Here is a 26,874-nt window from a genome sequence, read left to right on the forward strand (position 1 = left end):
GAAAGAATGGACGAAGTGCACACAGATGGAAAAATGAAAGTGCATGCAAGAACAGAGGTTGATGAAAGGGTAGTAATGGAATGTATAGATGGTTGGAAGTAAGGGTGAATGAAACAGTCATGGGACGGGTCGGATTTAATTGTACCAATCTGTGTCATTGGAGATTTAGTTCTAAGCGGGGCCTTTTTAATTTTCTGGTTACTCCCTTGCCAGCAGACAAGTGCCCCTCAAACTCTACCTAGCAGGCTTGGGCTTGGGCTTCCCAACAAACTCCTCTCAAACAGACCTAGACTAATTGCATCAGGCAGTGTCCTCAACAAAATTCTCTTTTCAAATGAAGGCTTCATTAGTATCCCCCCCACTCTCCCCACCAGACCGTCGCCCTAAACACATTCCTTTTCAGAAGCTAGAGCACCAAACAAACCCCTGCGGTACACGATGTGGTCCCCAACAAACTCCTCTAGGAAGACTGGGTCTTCTACATTTTCCAATCTGGAAGACCAAGGCCTCCAACAAACTCCACCATGCAGATCAGGGATAATAAGAATCTCTAACCAGAAGGCTAAGGTCACTCTGACACAATTTAAACTAAAGCCTACAACAACGTTCTCCCAGCAGAGGCTTTCCAACAAATTCTGCCCTGAGCACCGTGGCTCCAGCAAACTACAAGGCAGCAGACACCACCACAGTAAATTAATCAGAACAATGGCTCTTCTCTAATAGCTCTGCAAACATTCCAACCGCAGGGCAGAGAGTTTGAGATGCTCATGTGGGTTACCTTAAACGAGCCAGGGAGGTCCTTGCAATGCAGTATACAAAAAATAAGTACATAGTTACAAAATAACCCATACAGAGAATATTTTATTATCAAAGAGTGGCTGGCATAGGTCTCTGTGTATTTCTATGCCATCTGAAAAAAACACAATTCAGAAAAAACAAGGTTTTGTGGCCCACTTCTGCTGCATCGTTCCCCCTTTGAAAATATCTTTTCAGACAAAGTGCATTTATTGTTTTGTTTTATGTCCAAACACACATTGCACAGTACATAAATAGTGACACAGTAAAAATGCCCCCCTTATTTACAAGTATAATATATATTTTCATATAATATATAAAACTTTATATTAAATCTAGGTAGGTGATAATTTGGGATATTCTGTGTGGCGCACCGGTTATCGGCGAGTGCGGAGAAGGATCTCTAGCCAGCAAGGGCACGAGGTGATAAACTGTCGAGAGTAACAAGGCCCCCATCCCTTGGCAAAGCTGATGCGGACGCTGTTAGGATCATAGGGTCCGTCTGTGTACCCCAGCTCACTAGTGTGGCGTGGGAGTCCTGGCTGCTCGTAGTCGAACACTTTGGCAGAGTAGCCAGGAGGCACTTTGCGCACGACGAGGCCCCGGCTGTCGGTGCCATCCATGGTCGGGGAGTTGACGAAGACAGGGTGCTCACTGCGATTGTAGGCCCAAACACCATCAGGCTCGCGACTCAGCAGGATTCCCTGACCAATCTTGCTGCGTGTGCGGCACACGGCCTCGCTGCGGTGCTGCAGTTGCAACTGTCCCAAGCACAGGCCGCTGCCTTGAGGTAGGTCATAGAAGATGCTTACGCATTGCTCGTGCACGGCATAGAGGCGGCCCACCCTTGTGCGATGCTCCCAGTACGCCACGCTACACCAGTGGCTCCGTTTGGCACCGGATGTTGGCGACATCATGGCATCTGTAGAACAGAAAGACATGTGGGTTAGGTGTGCACAATTGTATAATTTCGAGTAAGGGCGTGAAGAAGTAGACTGATAGGGCCAACTGGCTATTCATAATGCAAGCTTTACAGCTTTGTTGTATTCCTGCCACACTCGTCTCTTATAGTTAAAGGTATACAATCCCCTTATGTCACGGTCTACAAAGGAACTAGACAGGGTTGTCCCCTTTGCATTTTGTATCAGTTCTGGAACATTCCCTCCATCAATTAACGCATTCAGACAATGTTTAAAATTTTAAAGTGAATGACATACACATTAAATGCACTGCTTATGCTGATGGCATCCTTTTATATATTTCTCACCATGAGCGCTCTTTTCCAGCATTTTTCCACGAATGTAAGCTTTATTCACATAATTCGGATTGCAAATAAAATACAGCTCAATCTGAAGTAATGCCATTGAATAAACACTGCATCAGACAACCCTTTACTGATGTGGGACTTTTCTGGAATTCCACCAAAGTTAAACGCTTAGGAATATGGTATTGTAATACTCTCAAGGATACTTTTAAAGCAAATACAGAAGCCCTTCCTTCTAAACCCCACCATTTTTCTCACTAATAGTCCCCAGTATACCTTTCATAGTGGGCCTGCTTAGACAACTATTAAAAGGATGATCATCCCCATTATTAATCTCTTTCCCATAATGTTACCCATTAAGATCTCTAAGGGTATTTTTGATAAGCTCCTCTGCAAATGTATATGGAATGGCAAATCATCTCAAATTTCTTTACGGAAATTAAAACTTCCCAAAGTTTCTAGTGGAGTTAATTTACGAGAACTTCTTACTTATAATACAGCTTTTTGGCATTAAGCAAATACAGTGTTATATCTGTCCAGATATACTAACGCTCCTCATAAATTATGGTTCACTATGGAAAGTACACCGATATACCCTTTAACACACCAACACATTTGTTTGAAGCCTAATCCTCATAGGTTTTGGTTGCCTGTAACTGCTCCACATACTTGCACCTTACTGAAGCCATTTCTCCTCTCACCCTGTCCATTAAGTTCTTAAAGTGTGCCATTGAGCGCAATACATGGCTAAAGAAAAATGGGAAGACTTTACGATGGAAAGCTCGGATAAACAAAGGCATTCTCCTCATCTCACAACTATTCCACTCAGGTTCTTTTATTTCATTCAATGGGTTATCCAGCTCTTAAAATGTCCCCGTACCATGCTTACCCATAATAATGATCTGTCAGCTATAGTATAAACTGCTTTCACGCAATACACTTCTTCCGTTACACCACGTACCAACTCACCTCCACACTAGATCTCTTTGACTGTGTACTCCAAGGTGGCTACCATTTATAGAATGTTTAGACTGGCCAGTTCTGACAGGGCTAGAACAAATACTGAAACTGTGGGAATCTGTTCTGCATTCTGTATGGACCAACTCTTTGAGGGATAGCATCTGGAACAAAAAACATTCTACTGCTCGTACTGCTAGTCTAACGTAAACTTTATACTTTTTTTTAATGATAGATTATTTTATACCCCTGTTCTTAAGGCTAAACCTATTCACAATAACACTTGCTGACGTTGAAATTCACACCCGGAGACATATCTGGCCAAAATCTATCAAATTTTTAGTCTCTTGTTTAGGAACAATTAATGTTATTACTCAGGTTCCTATACCCCTTTCACATTAAGTTCTGTTTTTGGCAACCACACTTGATGTCTGGTCTACCAATAGAACGCTGGGGAAATTAGTAGATCTTCTGATTTTAATTGCCATACATGCCGTAACATCGAACTGGAAGTCCACAGACAATATCACTATTCAATGCTGATGGACACAGTGTGCCATCATCATAGGCTAGACAGGCAGAATCTCAGCTCAGTTATCAATTTAACTCAATAGGATATAGTTGGCACTTACTATTTATCTCAAATTGCTATGAATGATTCTTCTCATTCCACCTAATAACTATCATTTTTCATTTTTGTTGTACTGTATGCGCAACCATGGAGCATTTATTTGTTCTAGCTACTTATGTTTTCATTTCACAACTTAACTCAATAGTTCGATTGTTCTTTCTCTATCCCTCCCCGATATTCTCTCTTTACTCATTTTAACGAAATCCAATACATTGGACTTGTGCATTGCCTATGTTCTATTTTTATGTATGCATTTTGAGACTTGCATAATTCTCATCTGTTTAAACTTCTAAGTTATTCTTGCATGTTTGGCAATGTTGTATTTTACAAAACGTCCATCCAAAATACAAATTTTTCAACTAAACTACTAATGTGCATGCATAACGAACATTTCCTATAATAGTTTGCTTGGCAGTTGTTTTATTCTTTAATATTTTGTATTAAACCGCTGAAATTCAACTGACAGCCTTTTTTCTGTAAATGTAATCTCTGGAGTGTCCTACTACTTAGATAGGTCGCAATTTCCAATTTTCTGAATGGAGGCTCGATCTTTTATCCTCGTATGGCTTCACAAGAGTACGACTCAACCTCATAATAATAAGTACTGACAATATACTCAGAAGCTGTAATCTTCTACAGCTTGTTGTTCAAACACCATGGAACAGGAATCCCGACTTAGTATGTAAGCTCGACTGATCTCTCCCAGCACGAGCCTCAACTACCTTCACTAAGCCTTCTTACACAATACAGACGACTGTGTGTGTTCAGTGATTCCTCCTGCATCCGAACAAACATGTTCTGCACAGAAAACCACGGTTCAGCAAAAATCAGACCACATAAATAGAAAACACGAATAGAGGTGGTAAAAAATGATCTTGATGTAACAATAGAACCTTTCAATCGAGTTATGCCCACAAAAAAAACACATTATTGTAAGGTGGCCGTCACACAAAAGCAGGGTAGACAGCTTGTGGGAAAGGTGCAGCTCGGGCAAAACGAGGTAGCCGAAGTACAGAAAGGGGGGCACACAGGCTTGGGCGGAAGCAGAAATACAAAGCCACCAATGTAAGCCACCAAGTGACTGCCCAAAAAAAACACGAAGAGTTGGAGAGCAAATACCAAAAGGAGAGATGCGAAAAGGGAATGTGAAACAGTGCTAGAGAGGTACCACCCGAACACCAGGATAGAAATAAAATGCAAGAAGATCTGGACAAAAATGCCCTCTGGCGAAAAAAAAAAATCAAAAAAAAAAAATCAAAGGACTGTTTGGAGGTGGGCGGTACGGGGCCCTATCTCACCTCTCAGGTGGGCCACCCACCAATGTTTGGCAGGTGACCCATTAGCACTTGCCTCTAAACAAGGTCTAGAGCTACAGTACTCAAAGTACGGCCCGCAGGCCGCCAGCGGCCCCACGGACCGAGCTTGGCGGCCCGCGAGACGCACACCAAACGCCATATCATAATGGCAGCAGTATGTAAACATAGAAGAGGGCCGCGGGAGCATGCGCAACAGTGGCTTCCTTGCGCATGCTCCCGCGGGCCTCCTTTATGTTTACGTACGGCGGCCATTGTTTATGGCGTTACCCTGACGATCCTGGAAGCCAAAGCCCCATAAAAGTCAGCGCTTGCAGCTAACTTTTACTGGGCTTTGTCGTCTGCTTCCTGTCACCGGCTCCACGTCTGCTGCCCGCCTGCCTGCCTGCCTGCTGTTCCACATTTGTGGCATCTTTACAGTGCTTTGAGTCAGGTAAGGCTCTTTGGTTATTTATTTATTTGTTTTTAATGTAGTGTGTGTTACTGGGGTAGGCGTGAGAGCAGATTGCGCTGTGTGTGTGCAGATGGCGCTGTGTGTGTTACTGGGGTAGGGGTGGGAGCAGATGGCGCTGTGTGCAGATGGCGCAGTGTGTGTTACTGGGGTAGGGGTGAGAGCAGATGGCGCTGTGTGCAGATGGCGCAGTGTGTGTTACTGGGGTAGGGGTGGGAGCAGATGGCGCAGTGTGCAGATGGCACTGTGAGTGTTACTGGGGTAGGGGTGGGAGCAGATGGCGCAGTGTGCAGATGGCGCTGTGTGTGTTACTGGGGTAGTGTGCAGATGTTTTGAAAAAGGGGGTGGGGTGGTTGTTCCCCCTCTAAGCCCCGCCCCCTCTAAGCCCCGCCCCCCGCTGTCACTTCAGTGCGGCCCTCGGCCGCAAACCATACTGCAATTTTGGCCCCCGAGAAAAAGTTTGTGAGTACCCATGGTCTAGAGTCTTGAGGTTCAACACATGGTTAGATCAGCGTCCTGGCTGCTACCGATAACATGAACAATTAAAAACCCTTGGATAGAGCCTTAGACTGCACTGATTCACTGGCAATTTTTCCAGTTGGTTTGTTTTTTTGTTAATGTTAAATTACTGTCCTTACAGATACAATCCTTCAACCTACGTCGCTAGCAAATTTAGATAGATCACTTCTTACACTTCTTAACCCGAAGAGCAAGCTTATCTGGAAACAACTTATCTCGGTACTGTTACCATAACTGATAAATATGGGCTATTTTAGTTCCGTTCTTTAACGTACACGGATGACATCTCAAATTATCAACCTCCGATTTCGGATGACACCACCCATGAAAAACCCATACATCTGCCTATTGGCTTTTTAATATGAAATCACGCAAACAACCATACCTTAACATCCAGCCTTAATAATGCTGCTTCAAGAGAACAAGCATATCTCAGGTCCCTGGACTTTATTAATGGCGTCACAAATTAGCAACTTTAGTTTACTGGCATGGCTGTTTCTGTTGATCATGCATTAAAAATCTGAACTTCGCGCCCTGGTCTTTACTGATGTCAGCCCTATGGACCTTCCTAATGGCATCGCACCTGAATAGCATTACCTCTGGTCCATACCTTCCCCCTTAACATTAGATGAACAACCACTGCTAAGCTGTCTTTTGTTGTGGATATCACATGACAAGTCTTAGCTCAATTCCAAGGCCTTTGCTCAAGACATTACATTCAGATCATTCAGACTTCTGCAGTGCACACACTGCCTTAAGTGTGATGGCACTTAGTATGTTTACGTGCTTGCTGCAAAAAAGTATGAGCAACGTACTGTTCATAAGCTTTAATTCAGGCTCAGTCGTTGTCCTATTCATTTCTGCGAGAACAATATCAGTTATCAGATAGGAGAACCAGCACAACAAAACCCACAATCAGCCACATGAAGTTAGAGAACCAGGCTCAGGCTTCACATCACTTATAAATTAGGTGTTTGCTCTTTAAATTCACCTTTCTGAAGAAATCATCAGTCTGTAGCCTATCATGCTGCATGGCGTATCCCTCTCTGAAAGGCAAGCTTTGCCAGAAAGAACCATCATTAAAGCACCACCTACATAAAGTTTAAGTTTTCTGTAAGAAAATGCTGCTGTCGCCGGTGTGGAAAGAGTTCAATTATAATTACAGAATACTTCTTCATTAGAAAACAAATTACACAACACTGAAAGGGACCTAGGAAGCAAATTAAATTATTTCCAGATTCACAGTAATACTGGCTCTCTACCGTCGCCTGTTTCCCCTAAAAGTCCAATTAAGAGTAGATTAAGAATTCCCAAACTACTCCTAAAGTCATAAATCGATCAAAAAAGAAGAGGACTTGTAATTTTAGGTTCTAGGGTGAGGGCTAAAGAACACATCTTATTTTTAATAACCCTCTAGAAGAGTTTGTGTCGGCTCAAACTAAATGTCATCAAACAGACAAATTCAGTTACTAACTGAAATTACTTTTGACGTGATTTGAGCCTCTAGCTGCCTTTAATAGGAATGTTTTAAGGGAAATATTTTTTAAATTTTAGATGTATGACTACATTGTAGGGGATGGGTGGTTAGAGTCACCAATGACCCACAACATCTAGTATCATTTTGAAAGGTTGTTATGTGGAAATCGTTCTGCATAAGAATGTTTGCTATTGGTGGGATTGAACCATATGCATTCCCACAGGTCACAAAATCTGTGGTCATGATGGATCATGCTGCCTATTACCCAGTGCCTACAATACCTGAAATTATCCTGGTTCCCTGTCTGAAGTCATTCTTGGTTAAAAGACATCTGAAATCTCTCCCGAGTATCACATCCACGCTGCAAAAATCACCAACGTCCGCAGCATCTGAAATCATCCTGAACTCTCAACAGTATCTGAATCATGTAGGCCAGCTATCCAACCAGAATCACAGTTTCATTAATCATCCCAAAATCGCAATGACTCAATCCACTATGAAATGGAGCCATCTAAAATGACAACAAATCACACAACTTGAAATTATTCAGACCTTTAACATTTCAAATTACCCGGGACCGACAACATCAGGAATCACCCCAGACCAAGGAGGTTTCAATCCCGGAGTACCCACAACGTGCGAAGACAACCTGGCTGACAAAGTCTGGAAATCCTTGATCCATCTCACGTTTTTCCAGAACTAGGACATCCGACATACTCACGAGCGTAAGCTTTTAGAATTATCGGATTACAATGATGTCTGAAATGTCAAAATGTTTTACTGCTGGCACCTCTAAGCATTAGCCCTCCCAGGACATGCAAACAATGAAAGATCATCTCTGCTTCGCTTGGTGGGTGGGCGTGTGTTTGTGTGTGTTTACGCGGTATGACGCTTGAGTGTTTGTGAATGGGCGTTCGCGTGTATGCGAGTGTGGTGAGGGGGAAGTCAAGAAGAGTGTTTATTCTTTGCCATTTCAATCCAAATTCTAAAGTGCCCTTAAGTGTAGCTTTGGGCATGGCTCCCAGTTCTTTTGTCATGTGGGCACTAAGCTCCCTGACAATATATGACAGAAGCGCTCCCCACTCCCTTGCCCTCAAGCCGTCACGTCAGCTCCTATTAGGCTGCACATAGGATGATCCCATCATTTTGCTCCAGAGACTCTATTGATGCACCGGAATGTGCAGCGGCGGGAATGCCAGGCCACGAGGGTTTCATACTCCAAGTACACGTTGCAAAATCCCAGCCTCTGGTAATCTACTGAGTTTACAGCGCCCTCCTTTATGCACCCCTCAACCACTTCAGCTCCAACTTCCACCCCGTTTATCTCTCAGTTTGGGGTGAAGGGGTATTAAAGGCACCCACGTGACTGGGGAGTCTGGACTGGGTTGTGTCAAACACTGTTGGAAAGACAACACAATCTACTTACGCAGGGTTGGGAGGAAAAAGAAAATAACCTTTTGTAAATATAGTCATGTCCAAATAATGCAATAACCAGACTTTTCACCATAAGTGTAAATATCATAGTTAGGTGACGACTATTGAGACCTTGTATAAATGTGATTAATGATCCATTAGTGCACTGCCAGAGTTATGTAAGATTATCAATGTGTATGTATATGTAGATGGTGGCCATCCACTCTACCCAGGCTTTACTGCCATTTACTCACAGGCCCTGTATTGTCCAAGGCTTCACCCCGCTTTACTCACTACTGTTGCTCCTTTGTGCCTGCCCCAGGATGCTTCAAATCTTTGCCCGGTCGCTGCCGCAGCTACTTCTGTGGGAGCTCTTCCCTCACCTCCCCGTCTTTTTGTTACTCAGTGTTGTTACAAGTTCCCCGAGCCTCCCCTTTCTCGGAGCCCCAGGATTGTCTTCTCTGCACTCCTGTGAAGCCGGGAACCTGCTGAGCTCCAGCTGATATTGTGGCTTTTCATCTCCTGGAGCATGCGGCCTGGCATCACTTACGCGAACCTGCATCTATTTAACCTAAAGACCCCTTTAAAAGCCTAGTCGGTCCATTAGCTACAAGTGTGTTTTTTGTTGTATTTTGGAGAAATTGCCACTTAACCCCACACATTCTGGGCCACTGCGAGGCGCACTGCTCCCAAGTATTTTTTTCTGGAAATTCTGCAATGGTAATACAAACACTAGACAAAAAGACTGGGGCTTGTGCGCGGGGCCTCATTCAGGATAAGGACCCGAGAAAAAACTACGACCCTGAGGCAGACAATCCAGCTCAAGCGTATTCCTTGCAGTTTTCCACCAGCAAGCCTATTTCAACTGGATTTTTATGTAACTTATTTTTAAAAAAAATGTTTGCAGACTTTGTCAAACCCATGAAGATAGTGAAAACACTCTTTGCAGACACTCTACCCTCCCTGAGTGAGAGGAGTCACTGGAGACGCAAGTCGCTGGTACTATGCTCAAGGCCCAGGGGGTCCTCCGTCACCCAGTGACCAAGCACCAAGAGAAAGAGGCACTTTCAAATCCGTTGTGCAAGGTTGAGTGTGGTCTCTGCGTCCAGGCAACACATCCACTCATCCTGGCAATAGCTTCTGACAATCTGTTGGAGATGTAACCCATGACGGGCCTTCTGATCGTGGGCAAGTTGTCCACCAGGATCATGTTGTGGAGTCAAAGGGATAAAATAGAAATTCTATCTAGTACCTTTAACTTTCCTTTAGTTATGTGCACTTGTTGCGGGTGGCCAAAGTGGGTGTGCTCCTTGCTTTCTCACTGAGAGAAGTGGCGTTTGATATGGCACTTTAACTAAAGGCAAGCATCTTCGGCGGGATGGTGTCATCGCAGTCAGTTCTTGACAGAATCTCGAGAGCACAGACATGGGCACCCTAGTTATTCCCAGGAGGATTGGTGCAATTAGCATGCTGGCCAGGTGCTGCAGAGGGTTTATGGCACTTTACCGAAACCAGAGTGCTGTGACAGTGCCAACGATGAATCGGAGATGAAGAGGCAATTGTGGGACAGAAGCACATCCATATGGGGTGCTAGGGTTATGAAGTGGAAACACGGAACGTCTTCCGGCGCGCTCTTTTTCAGGGAAGGGAGTAAGAACGTCTATAAGCCTTGATGCACTCACTGTATCAGTAGCACTAAGCTCAGACTCTTAGCAGCTTTGGGAACCACTTGTCGAATCCAGGATGCAGGTGGCAGAGCATTTGCAGGGATCCCTAATGTAGGAGCCATAGATCTCACGTATGCTGTGTAGGAAAGCTAAGTTTGCAGCCTTTTCCCAGGAAAAATATGGTCGTAACTGCAAGCTAACTTTCAATTAATAGCCATGGCCACAGGCGTTATACATCTCCGCAGCATTGTCCATATGTGGCAGGTCATCTGATGCGTGTTGGCATGTCACTTTGCAGTTACCAATTGCTGTACTTATGAATTAATCTGATATTAATGAGGCGAAATCTTTGCCCTTCAGTGTTAGCAGGGACAAAATTATAGAACAGTGAAGTAGTACTACACAAAACGTGCCGCATTATACCGCACAATTAGTTTTTTCTTGCCACATAACTTCATTCAGCGTTGTCCACCCTGATGATGCTATTAATTGTGTGTGGCTTTCCAACCCCTAAGCATCTAGGAATTCTGAGCTTCACCTCTGTTAAGTAATGTGAGCAGCAGTCACCCAGCTGGAGCCTGAAAGTTTTAAAACAATGTTGGAAACTATCACGTGAATGGTATGGGGGGGGAAAAGGAAAGGAAACTCTAAATGGAAATACTGTTGGGTGCGTTTGTACAACAACCCTGCTCTAGTAAAACGGTATTACGTGTTCTCCAACTGTGAGAACGTGCAATTCTTTAATTTGTCTACGGAAGTGTGTGTTTAAAAAAAAGTCAGGTTGAAAGTCGACACTGCACTCGGGATTTTGCCCACTGACTTGAATGGACATGGCTTTAATTCAGTGAGACATAAATTCTACATAGCAAAAGGTAGCAATCTTGATGACCTCGCTCTTAAGTTCCTCTAGAAAAGCTCTGACTGGATTCTTGAAGGAGAGCGTTCTTTCTTTTCTGCTTTAAGCCGCCAACACGTCTCCATGTACCTGTACTGGGCACATGCTAATGCTCAGCTACGAGGTGCAGAAGCATGCCTTGCTCATCGGTTAGCAGTGCAAACACCACACCACAAACTGCTCCCACTTCCCAAGTAGCATCTACTGCATCAGGGGGTTAGGCCCTTTGCTGCAAATGTAAATATCTAGATTCTGAAATCTCAAGAGCCGACATGCTACACTCAAGAATCCAGCTGCTGTTGCTCACTTGCACAGCTGGAGAAAGTTTGGGTGTAGTGGCAGCTTCTAACCTATGTCCGACCCATGATGGTGCAGTGACAATCATTGCCGTCTCTTGACCATCTTCACCGGTCAGAGATGGACACATCTGATACCGGGGAATCATCTCTCAATACTGCTACCTACCAAACCCTAGCTGATGTGCATCCACTCCAAAGAATCCCTCGTGAACTGGGGTAGAGCGAGATTTGTTTCACGTCTTCCCTGAACCTCAGCAGGAATACAGTTTAAATCACTCTGTTAGTGTCTCGTTAACATTGCTGAAAAGAATTCTCCATCAGCAACCGCTTGCATAGACAGGGGTAAAGGCGCATGGCTTCTTTGCTGAGACAGCAGGCTAGAGATTTACTGAACACCTGAGAGGCTGATTTTTATGCCAAATGACAAAGGTTACCTCGTTATCGTTTCCCCTTACAACTAATGGTAGAAAACTTTTGTGGTTCCTGTCTACGGCTCTAACAAGTAAACTGCTGCTGTAAAGTCTTCTTTCACCAGCAACAGGTGACATCATGTAATGTTGTAACCTTAAAGCGCATTATTTTCTAATACCTGTGTAGTTGGCAAGTCTAGTGTTGGCCTCGTGTTTAATCCTTTCAGGAACAGGAAGCATTCTCCTAACTTCCCTGCACGTTCTCCCTTGGTAGCTCAATTTGGATGAGTGCTTGTAGCTCATCCAGGAGTCGATGAAAATGATCTAGTTTTATTATCTTGTTTCTTAATCTGTGATTCACTGGAGTCTTTATGAATTCTATGAAGCTGCCCCAAGGGATGGCCTGTGGTACCTACTTGTTTGAGGTGATCTATTAGGTCTGCAGGAAGAGCTTCAGTCTCCCACCCACAGGGGTGTTGGAGTTGAGAGTTTTCAAGCACTTGCCCCCGAGGTGGATTATTTCTAATTATAAGACCGGGTATTCCCCTCAAACGAGGCTTTCTGGGGCACTTAAGACTGATGCAACCTTTATGTCTGGTGATATAGACTTGAAACAGACTTGTGGCATTGTAGCTTCCTTGCCCGTGGCTCCTATTCACGAAAAGGAATTCCATGCAGTAAAGTTCTCATTGGCGTTGCAGAGTCGGTTTCCTCTTTAATCTTTACTCGGATCTCGTTGACTCCTTGCCCGAGCAAATGATTTCCATCAAAGTGCATGTTTTGTCCCCGCACATCTGGCTGAAATCCAGACTCTTGCCATGACTCACACATAAGCATCAAGTCAGTTGCCAACTGCCTGCTTTTCGGAGTCTGCAGCATCCAGGGAGGTCTGGGTGCAGGTGGTTGCAATTACAATGCTCTACTCAACAATAGCATCTGCCCTTTTTACTGCTCCTCTGGTAGAAGCTTCACAAGTTCTTCCCTTGTGCTGTCCTGTCGGCTCTCTAAGGGCACACAACTAGTAATCCACATGACATGGCAGCTCCTGGCATCCTCCGTGCCCACTGTGTCCAGTCTCTTGCCATCGCTGCCTGGTGGAGGTCAGGTGGTATAGCCTGGTTGACAGCGCGTTTCCTGGCAGAGGTGACAATCTCCAAGCCAGGCTTGACATGCCGATGGAGGTACCCTGTAGTCACCCTGTATCTTTTCACACTCATTCCCGCAGCCCAGGCTAAAATCTGATCCCAGTTGTTACATATCCAAAGGTGTCATATCTTTTTTATTCAGCCTCAATGATTCACCAGCCTCGGTCATGGGCCATGAAGCTGGTGATGGCTTCGGCTCTAGTGACTGTTTCTCAAGGTCGACTCTGATATTTCAAAGCCGGTGTTCATGATGTCAGTGAGCCTTTAGGATGACGCCATCAAGATGGCATTTAAATCTATTGTCATTCTTTTACAGTTTCTTGTGAACTAGAGTTGCCTTTTGGTGTTCTTTTGAGGAGGTTCACGATTTTGCTAATCCGATTACTTGAGGAATGCATGTATTTTATATCGAGGATGAAAATGCATCATCCTTCAGGATCACAATTCTCTTAGCCTCTACACAGCTGGCCTCTTCCACTTCTAAGTACTCCTCTCCGGAGCCAGAAATATGGTCAAAGTAGACTTCCTTGGCATCCAAGTCGACGGGGTATATCTCCCCTGCAAATGCCAAATCTGTATTTTCACACTTTAGTGTTCATAACACAAACAGGTCAGGAACCTGGTGTTTCTGAAGCCTTGTGAAAAATAAATATTTCACTGTGCATGTTTATCCACCGGAATAGCTTATTAACCGAGAGCAAAGAACATCCTCTGATAAAACCCCCTCGGATTTCCGAACGGTCGACTTCTGCTTGGGTGAATGTGCATCTCCCCATATCATGCAGGTGGCTGTGGACTGTGTAGCATTGTGGGATTTCGGGCCAGTGTAGGGTCATCATAGGGCTTTCGGGTCGAGTGTAGGGGTCATCATAGCTGCAACCTGAGAAAGGACTGTAGTTGACGCCCACTATTTCAGAATTAGAAATATAAAACACTATTCCAAGTCGCCACTAGATGGCAGGATTATGCACAGTACGTGCTTTCTATAATACAATCTAAAAAAAACCTCCAGCCGTTCATTAGATATAACTAATCTAGTGGAATTTACATTTATTTACACGGCTTAAGAACCTAACTGGATTAAAAAAAAACTGAACTGATTATTGGGGTGTATTTTCAACCACAAACAGAAGTTCTGATGAAAACACAACCTGTAGCCCATTTTCACCCCTTTTATGGTTTTAGTGCTTGCATCAACACACTCTGCCGTCACGACATAACAAAAGGATCCAGATTACTTACAGCATTGAAGGTTGATAGCCCCCACTGTACGAATTAAATAAAAGAAAAAACAATCCTTAGTATGTGTCCTGGTTGCAGGTGGTGGCTACTGGCACTCCGATTTCTAGGCCAGGGCATACTTTTTCTCATCAGTCTTTGACTCAGAGAAAAAAGGCAGAAAGGGGACCAGAAGGAGGAAGGGGGGATAGTGTAACAGTGATAAAGGCAGAAAGCAAGGAGGAAAATCTTGCAAGAGTGAGATGCAGAAACAAAGCGCGCTGGAGAGGTGGGGTAGCAGCAGATGAGCTATGGACGGGCAACATGAAGGGTGCAGGGTGAGGACCCGAGGTGGGAAAGGGAATGCAGTGGCGAGAGCAGGTACCTATGCACTCCCACGGAGAGTTGAAAACAAGGAAAAAGTAGTTCCCTGATATGGAGCGTTAGAAGGGAGAAGTCCTCCTACTAAGGGATGGTGAAGAACCTATACTCAAGGGGAGGGATAAACACAAGAGGAAAGACAACCATTTATAAATGTGCAAGCATACAAGATTGAAAAGAAAAAAAACACACATGGGTAAGCAAAGGACTGACCCAAAGCCCACTGTATTTTTACCGTCCACAATAAGTCTTCGAAAACAGACCGCTAAGAGCGATCTATAGGTAAGACCCAAACATTCGGCTCCCACACTTATTTTCTGGAGTAGTTAAAAACACACTTGGAAATAGCATAAAGAATCGCTGCCAAACATACGTTCGTTAAACTCAGAGCTTTCCTATAAAGCAGGAGCTGTAAAAGAGGCAAGCTCTCTCTAAAGTGGAGAAGGGACAGGGTCTTCAGGTGATAGCATTTTAATGGGCTGGAGTGGTTGTGTCTGGGTTGAGAGGCCCCGCAAGCTATGTATTAGTATATTTCTTGTAAAAAAACAGGACCCCATCAACCTTATGTTGTCGGCAGCAAATATTATCCTGGAAGACATCATCGTAAATCGTCTCCAAATCTCCACGAATCATCACAAATTATTATTATGTGCCACCAGGTCGCAATGACTTTGCCAAAATGATTTTTCATTGTCCAAAATGTCCATAAAATGAACCAGATCTTCGTAACTGCTCCAGTTCACCATGATTTGCCACCAACAAGCCCTGTATTTCCTTGAACTGCCAGGACTGTCCCAAATAATCAAGAATTGCCCCAGCTCATCACACATCCTTGAGATAGCCACACATTTCCAACTTCACTCAAGACCAATTTCATTTTCTCCAGTGTATTTAAATATAGGACTAAATTACCACAAAATACCAGTGAGCGAAGAGTGTATCCTACACACCAAAGAGCGAAAAAACAACATAGTAAACACTCCGGGGGTGGGGGCGGGGGGGATTTAAAGTTGTGCACCATACCAGAGTAGTAAAGTGCATGTAATACTATTAACAACATCCTCCAACAAACCTGAAACTGGAAATAACTTTGTACCCATCTAGGACTGCAAAGATCAGAGCGCACCACACCTGGGAGTTACAATATTGTAAATCAAATGCCCAAGGGTGAACAAAAATAGTCTTTAACACACCAGTAGGAATACGGGAAACGTGTTACTAACGAGAGATCTAAAAGTATAGCGCCTAACACCCGGAAGTAAACTTGCAATTATATTGCACTAGTGAGAACCAAAGATGAGCGTGCAAAGCGAACAAGAGAGAAGAGAACAGGATGGGGCGCACAAGAGTGGGAATAACACCATGTTACACAGCTGGAAGGATCAGTAAATAACCAATAAGAGTGAAACGGGCCGCGTGCTACGCTCCCGGGAAAGAAAAGAGCAGTGTGTCACGAACAGAAAAGGGACATAAAGGAAATGCAACGAATCAAAAAAAAATCCTCACTAAGCGTGTTTTCCCATTCCCATAAAAGTGCCAGATATTTGGGAGAGGAAAGATCAGTGTATAACTGAGCTGTCAGTGAAAAGAAATGGCTCTGAAGATGTGTGTGTGGGGGAGGGGTGCGCGCGCGCGAGCTCGTAGAAACTAAGACTTTGTGCAGCCATTGACATCGGTTTCTCTCAGAAATCTGAGGGGAACTGGCCGGGGTTTGCGCCCTGTTCCCCTACCACATCTGTAATGTCTGCCAGTGTCAGCGCAGCCCTGGTCGGGATTACAAAAGTACTGGCTCACTGGAGAAGCCACGCTGGCAGCAGCCGGGGTCCTCCTGCAGCAAGATCAGAGAGCGCCAGGGCCCATCTCTTAACAGCACGAGGCTGAGCTGTCTCTCGAGCCTCTATGGCCAATGAGCGAGCGGGTCCCACCGAGCTCTGCCTCTCACCGACAGCGGTAGGTCAGACGTTCACCCGCCTCCACAGCAGATCCATCGTTTGCTCCCACTGTAGACCACAGAACTGGCACTCACTTTGAGAGACAACATAACTACCCCTCACTGGCCACATCCAGCAGTTATCCCTCCCCTGCGCCATCTCACCTTTGGCAGAGCAATCCTTTGCTCAGCTGACTCGTCTCCTGGTCACTGTAGACTGTAGTTACCCCTTACTTGTCACCGACAGAAGAGCTACCCCTCTGGTTACAGAACACTGAACCATGCCTTACTCTGCTCATCTATCCGGTAACAGGTGTAGCGTTGTCTGTCCGATTAACTATCTACCTATTGGTTCCCGTTGTGAACATCAACCCATCCATCGCATGCCTCCCATATGTGATCCCCCCAAACAAAACACTGTCGAAACAGACACAGGATAATGGCACCTGACCATCACCGCCCCTGCAGGAACATACCGCGACAGAAGTGTGGCCCACTCAGCTTAGGGGGTGGACTGGGAGAACCGCCCCCTCCCTACAGGACACCACTACTCGGGCCAAGGGATGGGAGTGCGTCCCACAAAGACCCCCCCCCATCGGGAAGACCCGCAGTAGCAAAGATGAGTCTACCCGCGAGTATGTAGTGTAGCGCCAGGCCAAGCAATCATCATTGTTGCAAAATACAAATATTACAAGTATGTTAGGAGACCACGTGCCCTTGGGAGAGGAGCCTGAAGTGAACAAGACAGATGGTAGAACCAGGGTTGCGGGTCAAATTCCATCATCAGGACAGTGTTGTCCTGAGTAAACCACTTTCACAAACTGATTTACGTACTTGGACGAATCCTGACAGCGATTTATAATCCACACTTTAAGATTCCACAGATCACGAAGCTAGCAGGCATCAGCAGAATCACTGGGATCAGACTCGTGTATATATATATATATAAAAATCATACAGCCGTGTCCCCTGCAGCATGTGTTCTACTAACAGACTAATAGGCACTGCTGACACCTGGTCAAATGACACATGACATGCACCCTCACTGCGATACACGCTGCAGAGACGTCACTATAAACACCTCACCCTCAACAGGTCACCACACCCCTCCCTGAAAACTTACAAAACACCTCTCCCTTTATTGGATACGGCATGTTCACGGAAAGTCTCACGACTGCCTCTGGGCAAACCCACAAAAATCCTAAAGGGATATCTTACTGGCAGATATGCACTAACACGTGGACACATGGGGCATGTACATGGTCTGGGCAAGAGTTTGCATAATAATCAGAATTATGAGATTTCCAGTAATTATTGCACTCCTAATCTTATCCAGGTACATTTTGGCAGGTCGGGCGGATATTATGCCTCATTTTAATGAGAAAAACTCAAACTCAGAGGTATTTGCCACATGTAGCAAATAAAACACCTCGTTTCAGCGTCTTGGGAGATGTGCCCTGGCCACTTTACACTCATGTAGTGGAAACTATGGCGTAACACGCCCAAGGGAATCATGTAACACAGCAAGTTGTTAAAGGAACGATAACACACCCTAATGGGAGGGAAAACAACAGTGCACTTACACACTGGCGAATGACGCCTACAGTGTGCATCATACCCGAGAATCAAAAGAACAGCACCTTCTGACAATGAGAAAAAAACAACAAGCCTTGTGTAATACATGGCAATGACAAAAAAATAATACCCGACACACCGGACACTATACTAGGGCCACGAAGCTTCAGGCTTTGCCCTTCATGAAGTGAGAACCTCCCCCAAATGCAGAAGATGGGCAAAGTTTCTCGACCTCACCCAGGACCGTTTCTCTTCGCTCATCTGCTATACCAAGCAGTTGGATGTCCCTCCCAAGATGGATGGTCCTTCTGGCCTTGGGAATTATTGTCGTCACTGCCACTCGGGACTGCCTCTAGCTCTTTATGTCAGCGGGGAAACACTTCCTGGTGGTTATTGCAGCCTATGTCGCACTAAACACTTTCTCTCCCGTTCATTTTCTTTGGAATCTTCCCAACATTTTTTTTTTAAGTGACATTGCACATCATTTGGCTTCACAACTTCATAAACCACAATAAGCTTGCCTTGCACACCAGGAACAGAAAGTGTTTCATCCAGCACTTTAGGAATGGCAGCGCGCACCAGGTCTGCTCCTTGTTTCTAGAATGACTTGCCATATTGGGCATTTTGTTCTGGACACCACAACTCAATGTAAGGCCCGCTGACCACAATTACGTGGGGAATAAGACCACAAGGGTGCTCCTTCCACTGGAAAATCCACAATATGCAGCTTCCTCTTTTTTTAAAAGAAAGAGCATGACCTGCAGATGAACCTCTGCAAACAGAGACTGACTTCATTCACTAAGAGACAAGGGGACTGGTGATCACTGCACTATTCCACAACTTAAAAACAAAAAGCACTTGCCCCACTTGGCTACCACTGGAAGTGTGAACCTGCCTTCCCTGCATGTAACTAAGCAAAGGGTCTACCTTCCTTCCTAGCTGCCCAATATGCCAAGTCCCTATCGCCACTGCTGCCCCCATTCTGCATCTACACATCCACCACAGTTCCAAGGAGAAACCACCTGAAAATGCATTGCACTCGATGTCACACATACACACCTCTCCGCCCTAGGCCTGACAGCCAAGCTTACCCTACTAATAGCAGCATGTTTTCCGTGCCCACCTGCGTATATGCTTACAAAAAGGTACACTGAATGCTCATCAACACGCTGCCAATTACCCATGCTATGCCACCCTTGACTTCTGAACCTCTTAGGGTTAAGTAAAAACGTACTCTCAGAAAGCCAAGCATTACGGTAATACATAAAAGTACAGCCCACAAGCCCCAAAATATGCGAATGCCAGAATCAAACTACCATAACACAGAGGTCCTGTTTAGGAAGGAGGGGAACGGGTTCATTATGTGCCCTATATGCAAATGTGTTCCCTCCAAGTCCAGAGTCTGCGTCATTGGGTACGCCTTACCCTTACCCTGATAATCCGTCTTCTGGCATCCGAGATCCAGCTGAGTATCAATTATCCCCTTTGGGCCCCCTCAGCCCGGGGTTTTCTCCACCCTGCCCCTAAGGGGTTGATGTCTCTTTGCTGCTCCCCCTTTTCTTGAGTTTTTTTTTTCCCTTTTCCAGGGCTCCCAAGTTGTTTGTGAACATGTGCATGCCTACCCGCAGAGGGCTACTCCGTCCTTCCCATCAAGCCTGGTGCTTTTAGGTTGATTGTGCCATGGCTCACGAATTGGAGCCTCAGGTTCTAGCAAAATCTACGCATTTCAATATTAAGATTCCTCCTGGATTTATCCACTGGGCTAAGTGGCAATGAACGTCAGCATTCAAATGGTGGGATACTTTCAGACCACATGACCCCAGCAGGACCCCATAATATCACGACTTTTTTTTAGATCTTTTTTCGTGGTTCCCAGCAGCTGTGGCCTGCCCAGTGTCATCAGATCATTCCCACCCAGGTGAATAATGAAGTCTGGTCTTTTTCATGGTGGGAACTAGCTGACCAGCTACACGCCTGGTGTGCCCATCCCCACTTTATCACTGTGCCCAGCCAGTTTGCAGTCTGAATGTCGCTTTGCCCTTCCTGTCTTGGGCCCTTTGCAAGGCTAAATGGCAAATGATGTTCAGTTATATCTAGGTCAGACTGAGGGAGCTTCTGGGAGAGGTTGAAAGAATGAAGTGGATGGGCATCAAAAGATATGAGAAATTTAGGGTCTGATTTAGAGTTTGGAGGATAGTGTTATTCTGTCACAAACGTGACGGATATCCCGTCTGCTGTATCACGATTCCATTATATCCTATAGAAATTCTAATATGGAGGACGGAGTAACCGCCATGTTTGTGGCAGAGTAACCAATGCACCAAAATCTAAATCAGGCCCTAAATTAGAAAAAGAATTAAATGCTTTTTAAGAGGAGCATGAAGCCAGGATTTGGGTATATGAAGGAGGGAAAAGTAAGGAGGGTCTGCTGTGCTAGTGTTCTGCAAGCAAAAGAGGTTTGCGAGGTAACTGGTCACACAGGATCCACTGGAGGAAACAAAGTAAGAAGAGACAAGACATTGGTCAAAAAGACAGAGGAGGGACACGGAGCTCTTCTGTGAAAACGATCCACAGAGGGGCTAAGTCTATGACATGGTGAGGCCGAATGTTGGAAGAGATGATGTGAAATCTAGCATGGAAAGTAAAAAGGAATGTGCACAAGTATTAGAAGATTTAAGGCACTGGGAGGTGAGGCAACGGCAAGGTTGCAGTACAGGCGTGGCAGGCTTGCATCCCCATGGCGAGGATGTGCTCAGAGCCTGCTCTAGTCTTTTAGGCTATGGTCTATAAGGTGGTCGTGCCCAGCTGCAGTCGGCTATGACCACGGGACTCCACATGCGCATATTAAAAGGGGTGCTAGTCACCCTAAAGTCCAGGTGACACCCTTAACAGATGTCCCGAGAACTAGGGAAGGGGTTGAGTGGCGTCCACCATTGTGACTTGAAGGCCAAAGCTAAAGTGAGGTGTGCAGAACCAAAAAGAGCAGAAGAAATCTCTTTATTTCTCAAGTGCAAAATGTTTTGAAGCAACAAGGGGGTTTTGCTTAGAGAATAACCAATGGCTGAATGATAAAGATAACTGACTGGAGCATGACCACATCACTGATGGGACATTACTTGTAAAACAATGAATGAGCTTTCATACTGCATTGTGCTAAATGTCGTTTGTTGGGCATTTAAAGCTTCATAAGGAAGCTTCAGGAAACAGGATGTTAAACTACAGGGCGTCCTGGTACAATTACTTGGAGAAAAAAAAGCTGGCGACCCAATTATTTGCTAAATGCCTGATCCAGGCATGACGCTACAAAATAACTGATCGATGAACAAGAACTGCACAGTTACCAAACGAACTGATAGCCCGTAACTTTCCGGCAAAATAATAGATTGGGAAGATATTGTCAAAATGACTGAAGCAGTCAGGGTTACCGAAAGGCTCATCTTAAGGGCATGTCTGCCGGCCACCTATATTCCTATTTAATTTCTATTTCACAAAGTGAATGTTGTAGTGTACAGATTCTTCGCTGTGACAAAGTACAAGTTATTCAGAACAGTTACTTGGGTTCTCCAAATCTTCCTGCTTCCTTTCTCGAGGCCTGTGGGGAACCCACGAGCAAAAGATCACAGGACAGGTGCGTGTTTCTGCTCAGTATAAAAAAAAAAAAAAACTTTTGTCGAAGGGGGCCATGTTCAGCCCACCCACTCACTTGACTACAAGCATGTCTCTTAGGTTCCTTTACAGGTGTGAACTTTGAGACCGCTTTCTTGAGACCCACCCCCCAAAAAAAAAAGCCAATGAAACACACAGAAGTAAGCAGAGGAAGGGAAATAGTTGATGCATCTTCGGTAGTACATGCAACAGATAAACTGCAGTATGTGCGGGGGTAAATTAACCCATTACTTACCGGTAATCTACATTACTCTGTGTTAAAAGCTGCTAGTTCCAGGCTAGTTAAGACTTGGACGAGGAGCTTTGACGAGGAGAAAACTGAAGCTAACACTGAAGCAGGATGGTACACAAAACAAGTGCTACCTCACAGAGTGGAAGAAAGGGCCCGAGGAGAGAAGATGGCGTAGGAGTGAGGATCCTGGGTGCAGGCCGGTTGATGTGTGCCCCAGACTACGAATATTGAGGCTTTTATTTTTAATTTTGGGGGGAAAAAAACTCCAATCCTCTAAGTAGGTCACAAATTCGATGGCTCTGGTTAAAGGGAACAGGGCTTAGGAGTGTAATGGATTTGCATTTTTTGTATTTATCCACTAAAATATGAAAAAAAAAACAGATGTGGCTCAATTTTTAACGGAAGAAACTCAATTTGTAAACATTAAAATATTTATATCTGATCATGACATATATATATAACCTGTATGTTCGTAAATTTTGAAACAAAAATGTGTACTAGAAATAAGGGACTGAAAAACGGAAGCCTCAAAATAGTGCATGGACAAAATGTGTAGTACAACATTTTTAATAATAAAAAATGGATGGAAATTTACAGATTGGCGGTCCATTGTATATAATCAATTAGACTGTGAAATGAACATTAATTTCACTAAGAAAGGTGCCTACCTTGGGAAACTTCTCACGGACTGTTACTTTCAGACCACTGGACAGAGGTGAGGGTTTTGCGCAGTGTGCCCAATACCTATGGCCGGAACATTTAAGCACTCACAGTTTCGGTTATTTAAGAATATTTTACGTAAGCCTATACCTTTGCATGCGTCTGTTGGGTATAATATGGCTGTATCTGGGTAAATGAAGTCTCCCCCTTTTTCAGACGATGGCTACATTGCATCGAGGCTTCGACCCTTGCATACCACGTAAATACAGGATGGGTGGTAGCTAAGAAGGCCCTGTTTCCATCCGTACTGTTGTTTACAGGTATTACTCGCGGTAGACCGGGTGTCACTGCACTTCCACGTGCTATGCTAAGGTCTTAGCACGTCTGCCACTGCCATGGCCCGGTAATGTCCTTGGGAGTCTGGTAGTGTCTTTCCTTATGGGTCTAGGCCTTTTCACCGACCAGCCAAACACAGGCATGCATATTTCTGTTGGATCTGTGCAACAACGAGTCTGCTGGTCCAGGGCCTATAATGGTTGCTAAGTATGTCTGAGCTTGCAGAGTGTTACTTTTTGGAGTGTGTTTTGTAAGATAACCGTAGGACCTACGGCCTCTCTTTGCGTGACAAGTGATTTCTGTTGGGGAGCTTCCCTCTACAAACTATGCGGCTTGGGCGCAGTGCTGTGAGCATGAGGGCGCAGGAATATCTGTCTAGCATTTCCTGTTATGTCTGAGAACCAGCGTTGTTTGAGGAGTGGCTTTTACTGCGGCTTGAGAGGGTACCTCATGGCTTTGATGGCTGTTTAACAATCACAGGCCGGCATCTCTCAGACATGTTTAACATTCAAAGACCGACATCTTACAGAGATCTTCGACAATTACAGACTGGCATCTCTCAAAGATGTCCAGTAATCAGAACAGCAACGCACTGTCATGGTAAACAATCATTCTCATACCAGCACCTTCCAAATTGGCCAGACCGTCTAAAAAAATACTAGCGCCTCAGAGAACAAAGCAAAAGTGGGATGCAAGTAAGATGCCTGATGTGTATAACAGAAGGTAGGAAAGCAGCAGAAGGGGAACGGAGAAGGCAGAGGGAAGAGAGCAAAAGGGAACAGGAGCATCACAAGGAGACAAATCAGAACCAGGCAGAACTCTCACGATCCTGTTTTTTGGGCTATCAAGCGCCTTGGAGGTAGAAGTCTTCTCCTGCCCCCACCATAATGTCAGAGAGGTTCCAAGGGACCCGCTTCTAGGCCCTTCATGGATACATTTATCTATGGACCCAGAGCTTAAGACAAAGTTTGGGGTACAGCTGGAGAGGGTGTTTATCTCCTCTGCGCACAGGCTTCTAGTAGGCAAGAGGCGGCATAGTTTGTAAATGAACCTGCACCGGGGCGGAGGGCCTGGACCCTGCACACTAGAGTAGCCGGTGCGTAGTGGGCAGGCTTTCACTGGCCTGGCCCTCGTGTCAGGATGTCTGGGTGGAGGCACCAATGGGACCAGTGTGGTGTTATCCCAGTGAGGCTTTTCGCATGCCTTTGTGACAAAAGGAAGGAGCAGGCCAAGAAACTTGTTATTTTGCTTCAGGATTTGAAGGACAGATGAAAACAGGCAAACGTGCAGGAACAGTGCCTAGTGGGCTGATGGAACAGCAGTGAGATCACTACCTCTACCAAAAAAACACCTTACGGCGCAAAATATGTTACTGGCATGACATGCCAGCTACGCCTAGCCAATATCAATGTATGGACTAGAGGCGAGCCTAAACATTGGTACTGTGCGTTCCCTGTTCAAGGAGATGTTTTTATGTGGTGTCTCTTGTGCAGAACACTCCATGCTGCCCTCTCCTCGTTAGCAGGTGTACATGGCCCATGCATAGCTAACTTACACCAATCACATAGCGCCATAAAGCCCCGTGCAGCTACAGTCCTAATCCCACCACCTGCATCTTGACTTCGATCACCCCACTTATTTAAGGCCGCTTTCCTACATCCTGGCATCTGTTCTGTGAAACAAGAGCTCGAGTTTTTGAAATCTTATGTTGCTTTTGGTTTATTTATTTTTTTGCTCTCACCCTTACAAAACGCGAAATATGGAGTAGACTCCAGTGGTGTTATTTGCTTTGATATCATTAAGCTCTCATGGCATATAACATCATTTCGTATGATGTCACTGGGGGTAAATCTTCACCTAATCACTCCCTCTTTACCCAGGAATTTTAGAGAAAGAACAAATCCCTTTATAAAGTTCGGAGGGAAACGGAGAGAAATTTATATGAAACTGGAAAAATACCGCTTGATTTCACGTTAAGCGAAATTACCAAAAGTATGCCAACATAAACTACCTGAACGAGAGTGGTTGTTGTTCGCGACACTTTTTTGCACTCTCTTTACTGCAAAACACATGCTCGTTTCCACTGAAATAAAGCACTAAAGGTGGTTGTCAATTTCATGTAGTTTCACAACATTTTTGAGTAACCAGAGAAATTTCGCACACACCTGGTTGATAGGCCTCGTTAATTATGTCTCACGTGTGACAGACAGTCCTACACACACACACACAGAAAGTGGGCCTCGCCTAGCTGCGTGGACACTACTACATCTAGAAACACAAGAGCCGTACCCGCAAGCACAGTAATTTCGGTCAGACAAGGTGGCACCAGTTGTGGCTGAATCCTTACGTCCCCACTGACATAACTGCGTAGTTTGCCTGGATTCAAGTCCGTACCGCTAAAGAAAACTTCCTTTGCGTTGTTCAAGAATGCCCAATTTTGGGATAAATAATGCTACAGCCAAGGGGTCAACGCAGGACACTCTACGGGCCCTCCAAGTGGTCACAACTCAGAGGGCCCAACTTCAACAGTGTGGAAACATGGCACACAGTTACACGTAAATTGGGTTGGACAGGGAAGATTACGCAGGCCACACCTCTCTGGGACACAGCTGCAGTGGGAACAAGGAGGTGTCTCCCGGGGCTTGACAAGGGGGACTTTATTGGAATCTCAAAAGTAGGGGACTTTTGGCAACAAGGGGAAGTCGTCGCCTTTGCTGAACTACAACAGGAAAACCAATTAACAGCCACAGAGATGTTTCACTATCTGCAAATTAGACAAGCGCTCAAGGTGGTGCTGCCAAAAGGCGCAGTACTTCCGGAATACTCACCACTGGAGGATAGATTACTTGATGAGCACATGCCACCTAAAGCGAGATCTCTGACTATAAAAACATATTACAGAGCACGCCCGATGCGCTGATGCGACTGAAGAAGCTTTGGGCACAAGACCTTGATAGCCTCCAGGATGACTGACAAGAGGCCCCCCCTAAGGAAGTAGCCATATGTTTCAGGTTTCGATTAGTACAGCTAGAAATCCTACCCATACTTACTTCCCCCCAGTCACAATATTTAAGATGGGTAAAACCGGAAGTTCTAATTGTAGACGGGATTATTGCCAAGAGGGCACCTTCTTCCATACAGTATCGGACTGCTCCAAACTCCAAACCTTCTGAGGGTGGTGCTAGAGCGTCTGAACGAAGTGAATGGCACTACCCTCATTATGAGAGCCAAACTGTGCCTAGATTAAACCGGTATGAAACAAATCAGTTCATCATTGGGGTTTAGCATTGCCAAAAGGCAGATCGCCAGACTGTGGGGCTCAGGGCAAGTGCCCCAGCTGGATAACTTGAAAAGATATATGGATTGGAGCATGTTGGCAGAAAAAGTGGTCTATGATGGCCGAGGCTGCGCGCAAAAATGGAACAAGATCTGAGTGCCCTTGAATGAATACTCAGGAAACATATGCCATGCCTGCTGTTTGGTGGTGAACAGTGGCCAGTAAGGGATGGGATATCTCCTGTGCAGGGAAGAGATCTACGCGACCAGCGGGCGGACTGGGGAGGTGGGGGGTGGTTGAACCTTACACAACATGTGATGCCTTGTTCTCCACATTGCTATACTTTGCAATTATGGTTTCTTT

General features: G+C 45.1%; 1 protein-coding gene across 1 annotated transcript in view; it reads right to left on the reverse strand.

Annotated features, from left to right (window-relative positions):
• Positions 1–841: 841 nt before the first annotated feature.
• SMAD6 (SMAD family member 6) overlaps positions 842–26,874 on the reverse strand; it is a 103,295-nt gene continuing 77,262 nt past the window's right edge. Inside the window, exon 4 of the mRNA XM_069222870.1 lies at positions 842–1,717. Coding sequence (XP_069078971.1) covers positions 1,173–1,717 — 545 coding nt within the window. The 3' untranslated portion in view covers positions 842–1,172. The remainder of the gene's footprint in view (positions 1,718–26,874) is intronic.

Source organism: Pleurodeles waltl, chromosome 3_1, assembly GCF_031143425.1.
Source record: "Pleurodeles waltl isolate 20211129_DDA chromosome 3_1, aPleWal1.hap1.20221129, whole genome shotgun sequence".
NCBI classification, from domain to species: Eukaryota; Metazoa; Chordata; class Amphibia; order Caudata; family Salamandridae; genus Pleurodeles; species Pleurodeles waltl.